Source organism: Uranotaenia lowii, chromosome 3 (genome assembly GCF_029784155.1).
Source record: "Uranotaenia lowii strain MFRU-FL chromosome 3, ASM2978415v1, whole genome shotgun sequence".
NCBI lineage: Eukaryota > Metazoa > Arthropoda > Insecta > Diptera > Culicidae > Uranotaenia > Uranotaenia lowii.
Genome location: NC_073693.1, coordinates 129149560 through 129164395, shown reverse-complemented (window position 1 = coordinate 129164395; position 14836 = coordinate 129149560). Strand labels below are relative to the sequence as shown.

General features: G+C 42.5%; 1 protein-coding gene across 3 annotated transcripts in view; it reads left to right on the top strand.

Moving 5' to 3' along the window:
• The window catches only part of LOC129750570 (protein disabled), a 55026-nt gene extending 42101 nt beyond the window's left edge, over positions 1 to 12925 (top strand). For 2 of the 3 annotated variants that reach the window (XM_055745535.1, XM_055745538.1), the window contains exons 3-8: positions 1524 to 1622; positions 1684 to 2253; positions 2320 to 2658; positions 2717 to 5426; positions 7729 to 7839; positions 7910 to 12925. In XM_055745535.1, the coding sequence (XP_055601510.1) occupies positions 1524 to 1622; positions 1684 to 2253; positions 2320 to 2658; positions 2717 to 5426; positions 7729 to 7839; positions 7910 to 10245 (6165 nt within the window). In that variant the 3' untranslated portion in view covers positions 10246 to 12925. The remainder of the gene's footprint in view (positions 1 to 1523; positions 1623 to 1683; positions 2254 to 2319; positions 2659 to 2716; positions 5427 to 7728; positions 7840 to 7909) is intronic. The other variant, XM_055745537.1, reaches the window with a different exon arrangement.
• The last annotated feature ends 1911 nt before the right edge of the window (positions 12926 to 14836 follow it).

Sequence of the window (14836 nt, the reverse complement as noted above, 5' to 3'; positions counted from 1 at the left end):
TCATTATTTTTCCCTTCATGTACTCATCATTGCGCACTATTGAGAATTTTTTCAAGAAAAAATAAAAAATCATGAAATGAAGGGTTAATTTTCTTAAAACATGCGATTTTCACCCTCCTTAGAAAATGGGGTAACTTGCAACAAACTTTGTTTTAAATGAAAAATCTTATAACAAGTATGGAAATTTATAGTTTTTAATATATTTGCGATGCCTATAAGACCATTGCGCATGAAAACACCAATTGCAGTAATTTTTTAGTCCATAAAAACTAATTTTCACAATAAGGATGCTGCATACATTTAGGGGTTAAATGATGCTAAGAAAAATTCTACAAGCTGAAATCATAAAAATATATGTTTGGATGAAAGAAATTTCAATGTTTACAAACGCGTGATGCAAAACATTCATATTCCAGCACATCTAAACGAGATTTACAAGGCGTTTCTGTGATTTGCGTTTTGTTGCATTTTACTCCAGACACCGAACTGAACTATTAAAATATTTATTTAAAAAAATCACACGTTCAATTGCAAATAACTCATCACAGTCAACACGCATCGCGTCACAATCTTCTACAAAGTTGTTTGTCAATGTTTGAACTACAATTTCTGAAATTCTGAGCTTTCTAGCATACTGGAAACATATTTTAGAACACAAAGAGTGAAAGTGTGTCGATTTTTCATACATTTTGTCGAAAATCTCCATACAAATTTCAAGTCCTTTGAGCCAGCTCGTGCTTCTGCCAAATGACCTGAAACTTTCAGAAAGTCATTTTTTCATATAAAGGCACCAACCTAGGGGGTGCCGCGTGGGATATAAGGATTTTTTTTGCTATGGGCCAGTCTAATGAGGAGGTACTAATAAGAAAATTGCAATTGCTTCAGTAGCTTTTACTTAGCTTGAACCCATGAATAGCAAAATTTGAAAGCATTTGCTTAACTAGGTATGAAAGAGCACAAAGAAACAGTTACTTTACACCTGCTCGGAAACAACAATATGCAATGCCAATCGAAGAATTTGACTAACGAAACTGCTCGGAAAAAGCATAACTATTTGTTAGTGCTAGTGCTTGCCCATGGTCAATCATAAAAAAAATATTATTTTGTCCCTTGCACCTGTTCGATCCTGAGCGCCTCAATTGGTCAAGTTTTTCTACAGCATGCAAGAAACTTTTCCCTCAGAGAACTTCCTTTAATGTCCTTGGCTTAAAAAAAAAACAAATTTTTATTTAAAAGTATCTATGGTGTTTCTAACGAATCATAGAAAACATAATGACGATTTTAACATTTTCCGTTGTGAAACAAAACGGTCAAAGAATGTAGAATCGATAATTCCAGGGAATGAAAACAACTTGTTGTGAATTGTGATTACGGATTCGTTAATTTATGAAGTATCCAGACAGATTTCCTGCAGCCTCGCCAGCACAAATTAAAAGTTTTTTGATAATTTAATTTAATGTGAAAGAAAACGTATCAATTCGTCCAGAAAAAAAATTAAATTTTATTTTATTTCTTCCCAACAGGATCTCAAAATGGCTATCCGAGCTGCAGGAGAGCACAAACAGCGGATTACGATACACGTTACTATTGACGGGTTGCGTTTGAGAGATGAGAAAACAGGGGTATGCTGAACGATACAATAAACATCAATGAATTATTTATGAACCTATTCTTCTTTTGCAGGACTCACTCTACCACCATCCCGTTCATAAGATATCGTTTATCGCGCAGGATATGACCGATTCGCGTGCATTTGGCTATATTTTTGGATCGCCCGATAGTGGGCACCGGTTTTTCGGAATAAAAACCGACAAAGCGGCCAGCCAGGTGGTGCTGGCCATGCGCGACCTCTTTCAGGTGGTGTTCGAGCTGAAGAAGAAAGAAATCGAACTCGCTCGGCAGCACATTCAAAGCAAAATTACCGCCCACGAACATCAGGCGGTAGCAATGACGGTAAAGAGCACTAACTCCGATGGTGGTTACGGGAAAACCACCTTGTCCGGTGATGTGGGTTCCAGCTCCCTGACGGGATCCAGTTTATCGGGTGCTATCGGAGGAAGTAGTAGCTCAAAGGCCATGATGAAAAGTGAAAAATCACCTGAATCGGTGGCAGATCTGGTGGATCTGGAGCAGGAGCTCAGCTCCATACAGCGTGGCATATCGCAGATGGAACGCATCACGCCTAGCGAAGTTCCATCGAAGAGTGTGATCGATGACGATCCCTTTGGAGACTCCTTTACAAATATGCCTCCGGTAAGTAGTTTTTAGGTTTTTTTTTTGTCTAAAGTCGATTATTATTATCTTTTGTACTGCCCATAGGCATACAACCTTCTGCCACCACCCGAGTCTAGCAAACGTCATCAAAAACAAACCCATAGAAGTACCGAGAACCTTCCGGTGACTGAAACAAGTCCAGTTACTACATCCGCTTCACCTCCGATTCCTTCATCTGCGACTCCGGCGGTGAAACAAGTTAGCATACCGCCCCCTCCAAAAAGTTCTACTCCAGGACCTGCACCTCCAACTACAATGTCTACTAGCAATTCGAGTCAGAACGAAGATTGGCTCAACTCACCCCCGAACACATCACGCTTCGATCCCGAACCAGGCAAATACATGGATGAACTGAACCTAGCCGATTTGGACGATCAGTTTTTGGTAGGTTATCTACTCTAAACCTGAAAGTCAAAGTTCTAACAGTTTGCACTTCTTTCAGCAGCAAATTTCCAGTACAGCTAAGGCAGCTGCTTACACCGATGCGTTTACAGATCTTGATCCTCTCGGGACCGGCAAAACCAAACCATATATCGATAAGAAATATTTCTTCCAAGAGTTGAAAAACCCTCCAAAGAAGGTTTTGAAGGATCTCTCCGGGAAAGAGAGCACCTTCAATGCAAATTTCACCAGTGAAGATCGCATGAGGCTGCAGTCACCTCAACCAGATCCGTCTTGCACAAATATGAGCTCATCGGGTGGAGCCGAACAGTTCAGACCGTCCTTCGATGAAAACATGCGACCATCCCATGAGATAGCGTCAGAATTTTTGGATCCATTCGCCAACAAGTCGTCAGCAGATCCGTTTAATGAAGACGAAGACTTTTCCAAGCTACACATTGATCCATTTGATATGCACTTTTCTCGAACAACATCACCAAGACAACCTAATACCGGTAATCTGGACGAATCTTCTGCTAAGCCAACGTTGAAAGGAGAAGATAACAAAACAGATGAAAGTCCAGTAGCTTACAATGCTCCTTTACAAGTAAGCCTTCCTCCGGAAAGCTGGGCCAACTACTTAAGCCAAAAACGTCTCGAGCGCCAGAATTCCGATTCCACCTCTCCAGGTATTACAGGAATGGCGCGAAATAGACCAAATGTATTCAAACAGAACACTGTCGACGTTATTTCCAGCATAAGTAGTGGATCTAAGAAAATGAAACCGAACTTGTTCGGGCAGAAATTCTCGAAAAGAGACTCGAACAGTATAAACATGCGTCGCTTGCAGGAAAGCGATTCTTTGAGCGAAAATGAAACAGCTCCCGAACCTCCTCCTCGACCAGACTCTGGATCACACATCGAACCGCCACCATTGCCTCCTAAGAAACAATTTGCCGACATTGTGATAAGACCAACTCCTCGTTCCGGACCCACTAGTGCAATCAGCTCCCTCGCATCCGGTGGATCCTCCAAAGAACGCTACGATTTCGTCGGAGCCAAGTTCGATTCTAAAAGCCAATCTGCCAATGATGATGCTCCTCCATTGCCGCTTCCCTCTAGGAAGACCAATCGTAATGATGGATCTTCACCGGGACGACCATTTAAAAAACTTACAGATGAAGACGATTATCTCCAGCCGATTCCGGCCAAGACCGAGATCCCTACGCTTCTACCACCACCACAAAGAAAAGACGCTTCTAAGACACGTGCCGCACGCAAATCGGAAACGGATCCTCGAAACTTAGACGAGCCAACTCCACCAGCGCACACCAAATCTCCCACATACAAGGACGGCGAATCGCTTCTTCCGGACATTACACTCAGTCAATTATTAACCCTAGGTATCGATGAGCTGTCCACCAAGCTGAACGTCCCTGTCAGCAAACTGAGCACCATGACCTTGGTTGAGCTTACTTCGTACTTATCAGAGTTCATAGAAAACAGCAAAAACTCACCCACTTCAGCAACTTCATGGAACCAGGAAGCCGAAAACAATGACTCACCCGTTTTCAAAGTAAACTTCGACGACAACAATGACGCTACCTTCGTGGCCAAATTCGACGACAATTTCGGAGAAGACAACACCTTTGTAGCAAATTTCGATAGCTTCAACAACTTACAACCTGATCAAACGACACAGCCAAAATCAAGAACACAACCTGCTGTTTCATCAGTGGATAAATACGCAGTATTCCGAGAGATTATTGAGCAAGAAATAGGTCCGTCACCGGAAGCTTCCACCACTGAGCAGGAAAAGTCAGGCTCTGGACTTTCTTCCCTAGACTTCGATAGGGAAGTTGCTAGCGAAATGAACAGACTATCACCTAACATTACCACCGATCGATTCTTACAATCCCCCTCTCAAACCTTCGAGACCAAAAGTCCGGGCCCAGTCGTTAAGACCAAAATCAATACCAATATCACAGAATATATTTCGCAAGCAGAAGACCGTTACGCCGCTCTTAGAGACATCCTGAAGGAAGATCTTTTCGAAAGACCCAATCCACCTCCATCTACAACTGCTCCAATAGCTCGGATGGAATCATCATCCTTCGAAGATCGTGACACCGAGGATGAACACAAATTCGAAGCCAATTTCGACGACATGATGCCCACGGAACGTCGTTCCCCGGAAATCAACATCTCCGATGCAGAAATAACGGAAGAGTTCCCACAACAACACGGTTCTCAAATTCAACGTACGCTAAGTTCCCTGGAACTACCCGATACACCGGGCATCCGTACAACTCCCAAAGAGGATCTGGAAATTGATGCGTTCATGCAAAAGGCGGTGTCAAATTTATCGCTTCACAGTGGAGGACAACCCTCTCCGGCACCAGCTATCACCGTCAAATCCCCACATCTCCAAACAACATCGACCTCACCGAGTCGACCCCATGAAAACAAATCACCCCATGACCTAGTATCCGATGACCGGATGCTGTTGGATGGACTGTCCAAAACGTCCGTCAACGATATGAGCACCTCGCCCATCCCGCTGGCAAAGACGCCTCAGCAATCCAAGAGTCCGGCGGTAGGGTTGAGAACATCCCCAAGCGTTAAATCACCCGGGACCGAGGCAAGTTGTGGAGCGTTCGTCGAAGATTCGAGTGGCGAAACGAAGAAAAGTCTGGAATCACCCCGGAAACGGTCGTCTGGTTCGCTCAGCGATAATGGCGAATCGTCCCCGGAAGCGGATCGTAATCAAGGTAGGTGTGGTAAAACATCTTTTTTTGTGATTCTTAATTAGGCTAGAATTCCGACTTCGCATTTATCATTCCGATCTCATATGATATGCACTGAATTATATGAAAGAGTCGTTTTATGTATTCTTGTATCCTTTTCAAGTCTACTGCTGAACGCAGCTTTCATAAAAAATGATCAGTGAATTTAATCTTCTTCTTAATGAGCTTTTCAATCTACACCTGAACTATTGTACACTAACTGCTTCAATTCAAGGACCATTTCGCTTATTGTGGTTCTTTAGTTCATTCTTCGTACATTCACATTAACATCAGTTACCGCTACTCTCTTCCCTATTAAATCTGTTTTCAACAGGACAAGACTGGGAAAGCTCTGGCCTAGGCTTCGCTTTCAGTTATTCGTGTATGTTAACTGGAAGCAATTTCAACCATCTGTTGGGAAATTCGCTGACCTAACGATTGATGAAGATCCTCTCAACTGGAAGGATTCTGGATCTGTCAATTGTCTTTTGGTCGAAGAACAAGAGTGTGCAAGTACACTGCCTTACTCTTAATTCCATCTCGGATTCAGCTTAAACTGGGAAAAAAAATCTGTTTAAAGCAATCATGGCCCGAAACGCACAGAGTCCGGTGAAAATCGACCTTTTCATACTTTCAATTTTCTGCATTGCCGCCAGTTCACCCTACCAGTCCATCTTTCGTTGTTCGAAGCGTTTCACTGCTTCAACAACAGTGACTCGTTAGGCTTCAAGCATTACTCGAACCGCTTTTTCCTCGTAACAATTCTTTTTTGCAGCTAGAACGATCTCGATCTCAATGCTGATATCTACAGACATAAAGACTCGAATGAGCACTCAACACCATGGCAGTTCGTCATAGTCCAAGCCATTGAGGCTATAATTTTCAATTAACTCTCACGACTCACAACAGTTTTTGGAATGTCTACCGAAACATAGTCTGTTTCCGACCATTACTCCGAGGTATTTCAGCTGCTGGTTTGAAGACCCCTATCTACCTAAGGGTCCGGCGCCGATGGACCGACGCATAGGGATGAGATTCGCTGCCAGCGTCTTCACTTGCTACCAGTCAAGGTTTTTGTCAAGTGTGCGGATGTCAGCGTCTAGACTACGCAGCCACGAGTTTCAGGGCCTGCCTCTTCTTCGATGCTCATCTGGATCCCAGTCAAGCGCCTCTCTGCAAATCTCGTTTTCATCTCTTCGCAGCGTGTGCCCAATCCATCTCCACATACGTTCTCGAATCTCGATTTCTAGCGATGTTTCGGAGATTAGCAGGCTTTTCTGATCCAGGTTTCGATGTCCTTCTTGGTACCACCATCAGGCGTGATTTGGCTACCAAGATGCTGGAAGCACTCCACTTTCTCAACCTGCTTCCCAGCTACCTCGAAATGGGAACGATTTTCCGTGTTGATTTCCATCGACTTAGTCTTTTCGACCTTGAGACCTGCTGCTTTGGAGCTTTCGATGAGGTCGTCGAGTTTGCTCCGCATGCCTTGTCTTTGGGCGAGCAAAACAATATCGTCTGCCAAATCAAGGTCGTTCAGTTGCTCCATTGTCGAAGGATTCCACGGCAATCCTCGGTTTGGTCTACAGTCAATCGATCGAGTCAAGATCTCATCCATTACGATGAGAAAGAGTAGCGGTGACAAGATACATCCCTGTCTCACTCCATCAGTTACCGGGATTGGATCAGAGAAAACACCGTAGTGCAGGACCTTGCACGAAAATGCGTCGTACTGTGCTTTGATGAGATGGAATAATTTATCTGGGACTCCTCCATCCCTTAGAGCCGACCAGATGTTTTCATGGTTCAGTCGGTCGAATGCTTTTTCGAAATCAACGAACACCAGCAGAAGAACTGGAACTCGTTGATTTGTTCCAGTATTATTTGTAGCGTTGTGATGTGATCCACACATGATCGTCCGGATCGGCTTGTTGCCGTCGGAGTGTAGCGTCAATTTTCTCCTGGAAAATTATCGAAGATTGCGTTACGTAAAATTTAAATGAGCTCTTAGTGTTAAATTACTCGACCGTCCATTTTGGTGAAGCGTAGCAACTGCAACAGATGCGTCGTTGATCTTTGCAATTACTACTTCGATGCATGAATTTATCACCTAGATGGTTTATAGCCGAGTCTGATCTTCTCGCTGCCCAATTACAGCGTCCAGGCAGTACTGCTCTTTGCTCCAGCAGGATTTGTGTCTCCTCGCTGTAGTTCCTTTGCCATGCAATTGTAGAAGTCAAAATTGCATACTAAGCTTGTTTGTTCCTTTGTTTTTTTTTTATTTCAGCACACAACGCTTCAAAGCTTACGCCAACCAATGCCGAATCTTGGGCGGTATTCGATCAACCGGAACCACCCGTTGCACAAAGAAAACCGGACACGAACCGACCTCCCAGAGGTAAGAACAATCTTAGAAATCTTCTTCAGAAGATTCCGATTTTATACTGTTTTCTCTCTCCTTTTTTCAGGAACCGACAAAAACGGTCCCGATTCGCCGTGTTCGTCTGACCCGAAGGATGAGTGGAAGAACGATCGGGACTACGCTAGGCGGTGGCCCGCCAAGGGACAAACTTCATCGTCTTCCCGGGACGTTTCACCGTGGGACGAAGACGGGCCGGACTACCGGAAGCGCCATCCCGGACACCATGCTGCACCAACATCTGGGGAACGGTATCACCATCCGAGGATGCCACCGCGTCGTATCAACTCTAATGATGAGGATTACGAGGATGATATGAAGGACAGAGGTGACAGAAGGAGGAGAATGAAGGGTCAAATAAGTTCACGGAGTAGGGATAACTTTGACGATGAACACTGGTATCATGAGCAGCAGCAGCATCCTAGCTGGTCACCGACGGAGGAGGAAGAGAGAGGTGATCGTTCGAGGTCGTTCGATAGGAATGCCTATGAGAGGAGTACGTATGGGCCTCCATATGAGAAACGAGAGCCGAAGAGTTTGCCACCGTACGATAGACGGGATTACAAGAACTACGATAAGCGGAAGTATTACAGGGAACGTGGCAGGCCGAACTATGAGTACGATCCGTATGGGGAGGGTCCGTATGATCAGCGCATGATGAAGGGTCGAATGGATTACGAGGATATCTATGAGAGGGGACCGCGTGATTCGAGATCGGCTAGGGAGTACTTTTACGAGCGGGAGCGTAAGAGCTTCGATCGGGAAAGTAACGAATCGTATGAGCGGCGGAGTTTCGGTAGCGGAGATATCTACGGGAGTTTGGATAGTCGTGGAGACTATCGGGAGAGAGATAGATATCTGTCGCTGGATAAGTCGCGGTCTTTGAGACGTGGCATGAGGAATGCCGGGAGCGCTAGGTTAGATGATTTGGATCAGGATTCGGAGGGTGATCTGGTAGGTAACAGGAGGGGAGATTCGAATAGCTTGCATCGTTCTAGTCAGAATATTCGTGGTAAGCAGCAGCCAGTAGTTGATGATGAGGTTTGGGGATCTTCAATGGGTGGAAAACCGGGATGGAAGCGGCCTTCAAGTGCAACTGAGCAGGAGCGAAGGTACAACGAGAGTAGACGGATGATGGGCACAGCTCCATTGACAGGATCGGATGGGGAGAAAGATCGTCGTTTCCGTAAAAAGGGCAGGACTCGATCGAAGGAGTCGGACATTAGACCGGGATATGCTACGATGCGCTATCCACCATCGAGGTCAAAGGAAGACTACTTTGATTTCGAAGGGGATAATCGTGGTGGTGGAAGTGGAGGGTACGACAACGATGAAGAAGATGATATAGGTGGTGGTAAAGTGAGTGAAAATATAGATGAAAGTCCGTCTTACTACGGAAGAAGACAGCCTCCGACATCTTACTACAAGCCTACTACTCCGAGATCCGAAGGACGTACTTTGAATGATACTCTAATAGCTCAGGAAGCAAGAAAGATGGCTCGGTACGAATATGAAGAGGAAACATTGCGAAGAATGAAGAAAAGCAACAGTCGTGATTTGTACTTCGAAGGAGAAGAGAAAGAAAGGTTCAGTGGAAAATTTGGATCGGGTAATTTTGAGGCAGTTACTCCCCCGAAAAGTGGTAAACACGTTCGCATGGACTTTGATTTCGACCACTTCGAAGAAACTCCGCAGTCCGCCACTAGCGGCCGCTTCAACTTCGAAGGTGGAGATGGATTCGAAAGTGATTTCAACTCTCCTCCTGCTCCTCCATCAGGCGGCCTCCAACCTCCACAGCAAAATTCTAAAACATTCCGCTTTTCGAACGATTTCTCTGAGAAAGAGTCGAACCGCCATTATCAAAACTATCATCAGAAGATTCAGCCGCAAAACTTCGGGGAGTTCGAGACTGACTTTACTCCAACGTCTCGAGCGCCTGCCCCACCCCAGTCTGCGTCGAAGCTGAGATTCAACGAGAATGTAACCGTCTCCAAATTCAGCTCCGATGCAAATGCTTCCGGAACGCACATGTTCGAAGATGATTTCGCTGGTCGTTCCGACAACGAAGTAGAAGATCAGTGGAACAGTGAAATGCAAGCTCCACCCACGAACGCAAACGGAGGTAAGAAGATCCTCAAAACCTCTAGTCAACATCAGCCGCAAGTGCACGACAACATCCGCAAATCGGACAGTGTTAACATATTCTCTCGCAAAGTGGACGATCCCTTCGAAGACGATGACTTCTTCTCGACCGGGACGGGCGTAGTCGAAAAAGATCCATTCGCTAGCAGCGGTAAAGGAGAGCCCGGCCAAGGTCAATCGAACCAGCAACAGCAATCAACCGGCTGGGACAAGAACTTTGCAAACTTCGACGATAACATCTGATTACTCGGCAGCCTGATGATGAACTCTAACATACTCAGTCGTCAGCTCAACCGAAGCCTCAGCTTGAGGCAGCAGTATCAGTACTGCTGCCAGGATGACCACCAGCGATACTCGCTTGCCAAGGATATTAGGAAGCTGTACATGCGCATCAAACATTTCAACCGGTACGAGGTGTTCGTCTAAGGTTTACAGACGCTTGGTTTTCCGTTGTAAGTCGTCTGCCCAGGATTGGGACATTTTAAACCGGGACTGGATCGATCAGTTCAATTTCAATAGTTTTTAATCGATCTTATAATATTTTTTTATGAATTTGAAAACATGACGATAGCTGTCGGATAAGTATTCAGCGTATAAATTCCGGAGTGAGGAAACGCGACACCCATCTTGTCGAGTACTGAATGGCTGAAATTTCAAACACGCTATGACTCTCGTTATAGTTTAATATTTCAAAATGCTTTTCGTATCAGAAGAATATCGGAATAAGCATGGGTATTTTTGTTTAAATATTTTTTACGGTCGCCATGTAAACATCTTAAGTATAAATGATCTACTGACCGAGTTAATTTTCTTTTTAACGTGTCCTTGGATTTTCCCAGAAAGCTCAAAAACAACAAGATTGGTAAAGCTGTCAGGATTTAAAATTCCTAATTCTGTATATGGAATCTTAATTCAAAATCTGCGCTCGACACATTTCTGGTAAGCGGTTTAAGTTTGAAATATTGACGCCGTTTTTCATGTTTTGCTTACTAAATACAAGGATATTTAAAAAAAAATTATCTGAAGGTTCACGACTTAAAATGAGACTTCCACGAGCACTTCACTACCGGGAGGAAGAAAAAGTTAACATTTAAACATGTACTCAGCAAGTTTGATATTAAAAAAAGTTCGTGGAAGCTGACCGGGAGGAGCAAAAATAAGACCTAGAAAATCATCATCAAATTGTTCGGTTTTTTTGCTGTGTTTTGCAAAATAAAAATACAAGAACAAATCTCACTAAACAAATCTAGTCATTCTAGCTTGTTAATCAATATAAATACCAACAACTAGCTAAAAAACAAACAAACAAACAATGTTGGAAGTTTTGCTGGCCGATGGGTTGTTTTTAAATGGTTGTCATATGTCAAACAAAATAATGCTTTAGTTTAAACGTTTTTAAGCTGGGTTTAAAGTGTATTTATTCTTTATCTGTAATCGAGGTTAGCGCAAAAAGCATTTTACGAGCCGCTTTTCGAAAGTTTGAGGTTTGAGCTAGGAGGGCCACAAGAGTAAATATGAATTGCGTGTATTAGGAGAACACATACAATTACTGCTGTTAGATTTTAATTAAATTGCATTTCAAAGACGCAAGTGAGAAAGCAACAATCGAGATATTTAGTTGTTATGTTCAATTGAAAATTTCATCACCCCGTAGGATCAAAAAGCACATCACAAATCATGAGAAAAAACTTTTTTTTCCAGTCAAAAACAAAACTTTTACTCGAAATAAACTTATCTTAGAATGTTGAAATGAAGATTGTCTCGAAAATGAAATCCGATCAATAATTAAGTTCTAACTCACGAAACAGTAAAAAAGCTATGGGAAAGTTGTCCAAACAAATGAAGTCGAACTACAAAACAAAATGTAGAAACATTTGACGAACAAAATCGAACCATACGCCCAAGTATTATCACTAGAGCACAGAGAGCTTAGCGGAAAAAGGAATAGAATGAATTTTAAGAATAGAATACGGCCCGAAAGTTGGCTCGTATCAATTAAAGCTATTTATTTAAACTTTAAATTAAATGTTTTTTCAGGTTTACGATAATTCAAATCGAACCACACACACACAGGTAGTCAATGAATGTCTCAAAACAAGTAAACGAGATATAGTTCCTAGATATGAGTCTTTACTTACAAATGAAAACTTTTAAACGAATAACAACCATGGGAACGATTAAAATCAGTGGAAAAATCCTTATTCTAATCCTTGCTTCTCTGGAAACAAAAAACAAATGTTTGTCAATAAAAAAAATCAAATATAAGCATGTGTACAGAACGTAACGGAAGCAAATTTCTTCTCTCGAATATTTCTCCCAAAGTTAGCAAAACATTAACAAAAAATCAATTTCTGAACGGACATTGTATAGTTTGTAAGGTGACGCCACAAATACGGACGTCGAAACTGATACATATTCGCAAAAACAAAAACAAAATCTAGAAGAATCAGTGAACAGTCAGTCAGTAAGCATTAGGTGTAGTCGAACGCGAATTATTAGTAACGACACAAGGAAAGTTCTTATGTAAAATTGCTTTGTATATTTTTTGTATAAATTATTAAAAACAAAACAAAAACATATTCTTTTGTCGGTCTACGATGAAAACAAGTGTATAATTGATATTGAAGAAACTGAACGGATATTCAAAAGAAAAAAAAACAAAACTTACTCCATAAAAGGGAAACTTCTCTCCCGCCCCCCAAAATCAAGGAAAACAACATGTTACAGAACATAAAAAAAAAACAAACCAGTTTAGCGATAGGACAAGTTAAAGGAAATAAAAACCATGAACGAACGGCGGTACATGCGCAGTACACGAAATGCAGCTTTATGCAGCCACAAAATCATAACAAACAAACAAAACTAATGTTGATTTGACAAATGAAAATTACTTGAATAAAACATGTAAAATTTCAATCCCTTACTGGTAGTGTCTGTTTTTTTCTTCAATATGAAAATGAATATCCGAAAAATTCCTGTTACAAAAAAAAAAACGGGGAGATTTCGACGAGATACATTGGACGATGAAACAAATATATTTATGTCGAAATGGACTCAAAACAATTCACAGGAAACAAATGCCACCTTTCCTAGCCTAAGTGCTATTTTTCTAGACAAATTAGTCTTTTTTTAAACTTTGCAAACTAGCAATATAATGCGATCTCTCAAACCAAATCTACTTGAAATATGATACAACTCGAACAATTTTAAAGGTGATTTCATGAACTTTGGTTAACAAACAGGTTTTTGGGAATAAACCGTTGTCACTGTGACTCGACTATGGTTACCTCACGCGCGGCACAGAGTAAGGGCCATTATACAGAATGATCTTTTCGACTTTTGAAACGGGAGAGCTCCCATCTCGAGAAACGGTTTATTTCCTTTCTATTGAGTAAAATTTCGATGAGAAAGTTTTCCGATAGTATAGAGTCGACTGGAGTTAAAAAAAACTACTTCTTCACTAATTACAGCTGCAAGTCTTTTTTAATTCCATGTTGTTTATGTTGTTTATTAGAATAAAATCAACGGATCATATGTAGATCCTAATGATAACTTAATAGTATAATTACAATACAAGATAAAAATTAACCTGAAACAGTTAAAATTTTTCTCCGGAACACGTTCCTCGAAACATCGAAGTCGAAATGCTCAGAAATTGCGATTGAACGTTTTCAATACGCCGATAAATGCGCAGTTCGCTCCATAGTTGTTGAGACGAATAGGAACTTAGAGCTGCAAAAGCTGGTTTCTCAACCCTCGGGAACGCACGCTGAGAGGAATGGCCCCCAGCAAAACGGGACAGCCAACTTTGGACATTAAGAGATCAGCAACAACTAGAGCGCGCATAGCGTTTCTGCGAGCTTGAAGCGTATCTAGGTCTATGAGGCGGCAGCGATTCTCATAACTTGGTAAACGGAACGGGTCTTGCCAGTTCAGATGACGTAGGGCATACCGCATGAAGCGACGCTGGATAGCCTCGATTCGTTCAGCCCCATTCTGGTAGAATGGGCACCAAACAGCTGAAGCATACTCGAGGATGGAACGAACTATACAGCAATAAAGACTTTTCAGGCAATACACGTCTTTGAAGTCTTTGGCCATGCGAAATAAGAATCCAAGGTTTCTGGATGCTTTGTCGACGATGTAGTTTGTGTGAGTCTTAAACTCCAGCCGTTGATCGAGAATAACGCCCAGATCGTTGATGTGGTCCACGCGAGAAATGATTCCGTCTCAGAGAGCGTACTCCGCATAAAGAGGGTATCGCTTACGTGAAAATGATACGACCGAATTTTTACTGCGATTCAGGGGCAGGCAACTCAGGTCACACCATTGAGCAAACACATTGAACTGCTGCTGCAGGAAATTGGTGTCCTCTTGGCCGTTTATGGTGTGAAAGAGTTTCAAGTCGTCGGCATATGCAAGTTTTTTGCAGCCAAGGAGCGAGAGTATGTCATTAAAATATATCACGAAAATTAGTGGTCCTAAATGACTGCCTTGAGGCACACCGGAGCAGGCAAGAAAAATTATTTGAAAAGGAGTCACCAATACGAACGGATAACTTTTGAACTGTTAAGTAACTATGGAACCAGTGCAGAAGAACCATGTGCTGTGAAGTAACCAAAACGAGAAAGTCCACCCTTTTTTCATTTTAAGATTTTCGTCTTGTTTTAAAGTTGAACTCAATGACCCTTAAGAGGCTGCGTTTAATTACTCCGGTGTCCATGGGATAGTTATAAAACCTCCCTCCCTAAATAAGGGAGTTAGAAAGGAGGGAGGGCGACTCCCATACAATTTTTTGTCCAACTCAAGAAGTAATCGAGCAAATAGAACCAAA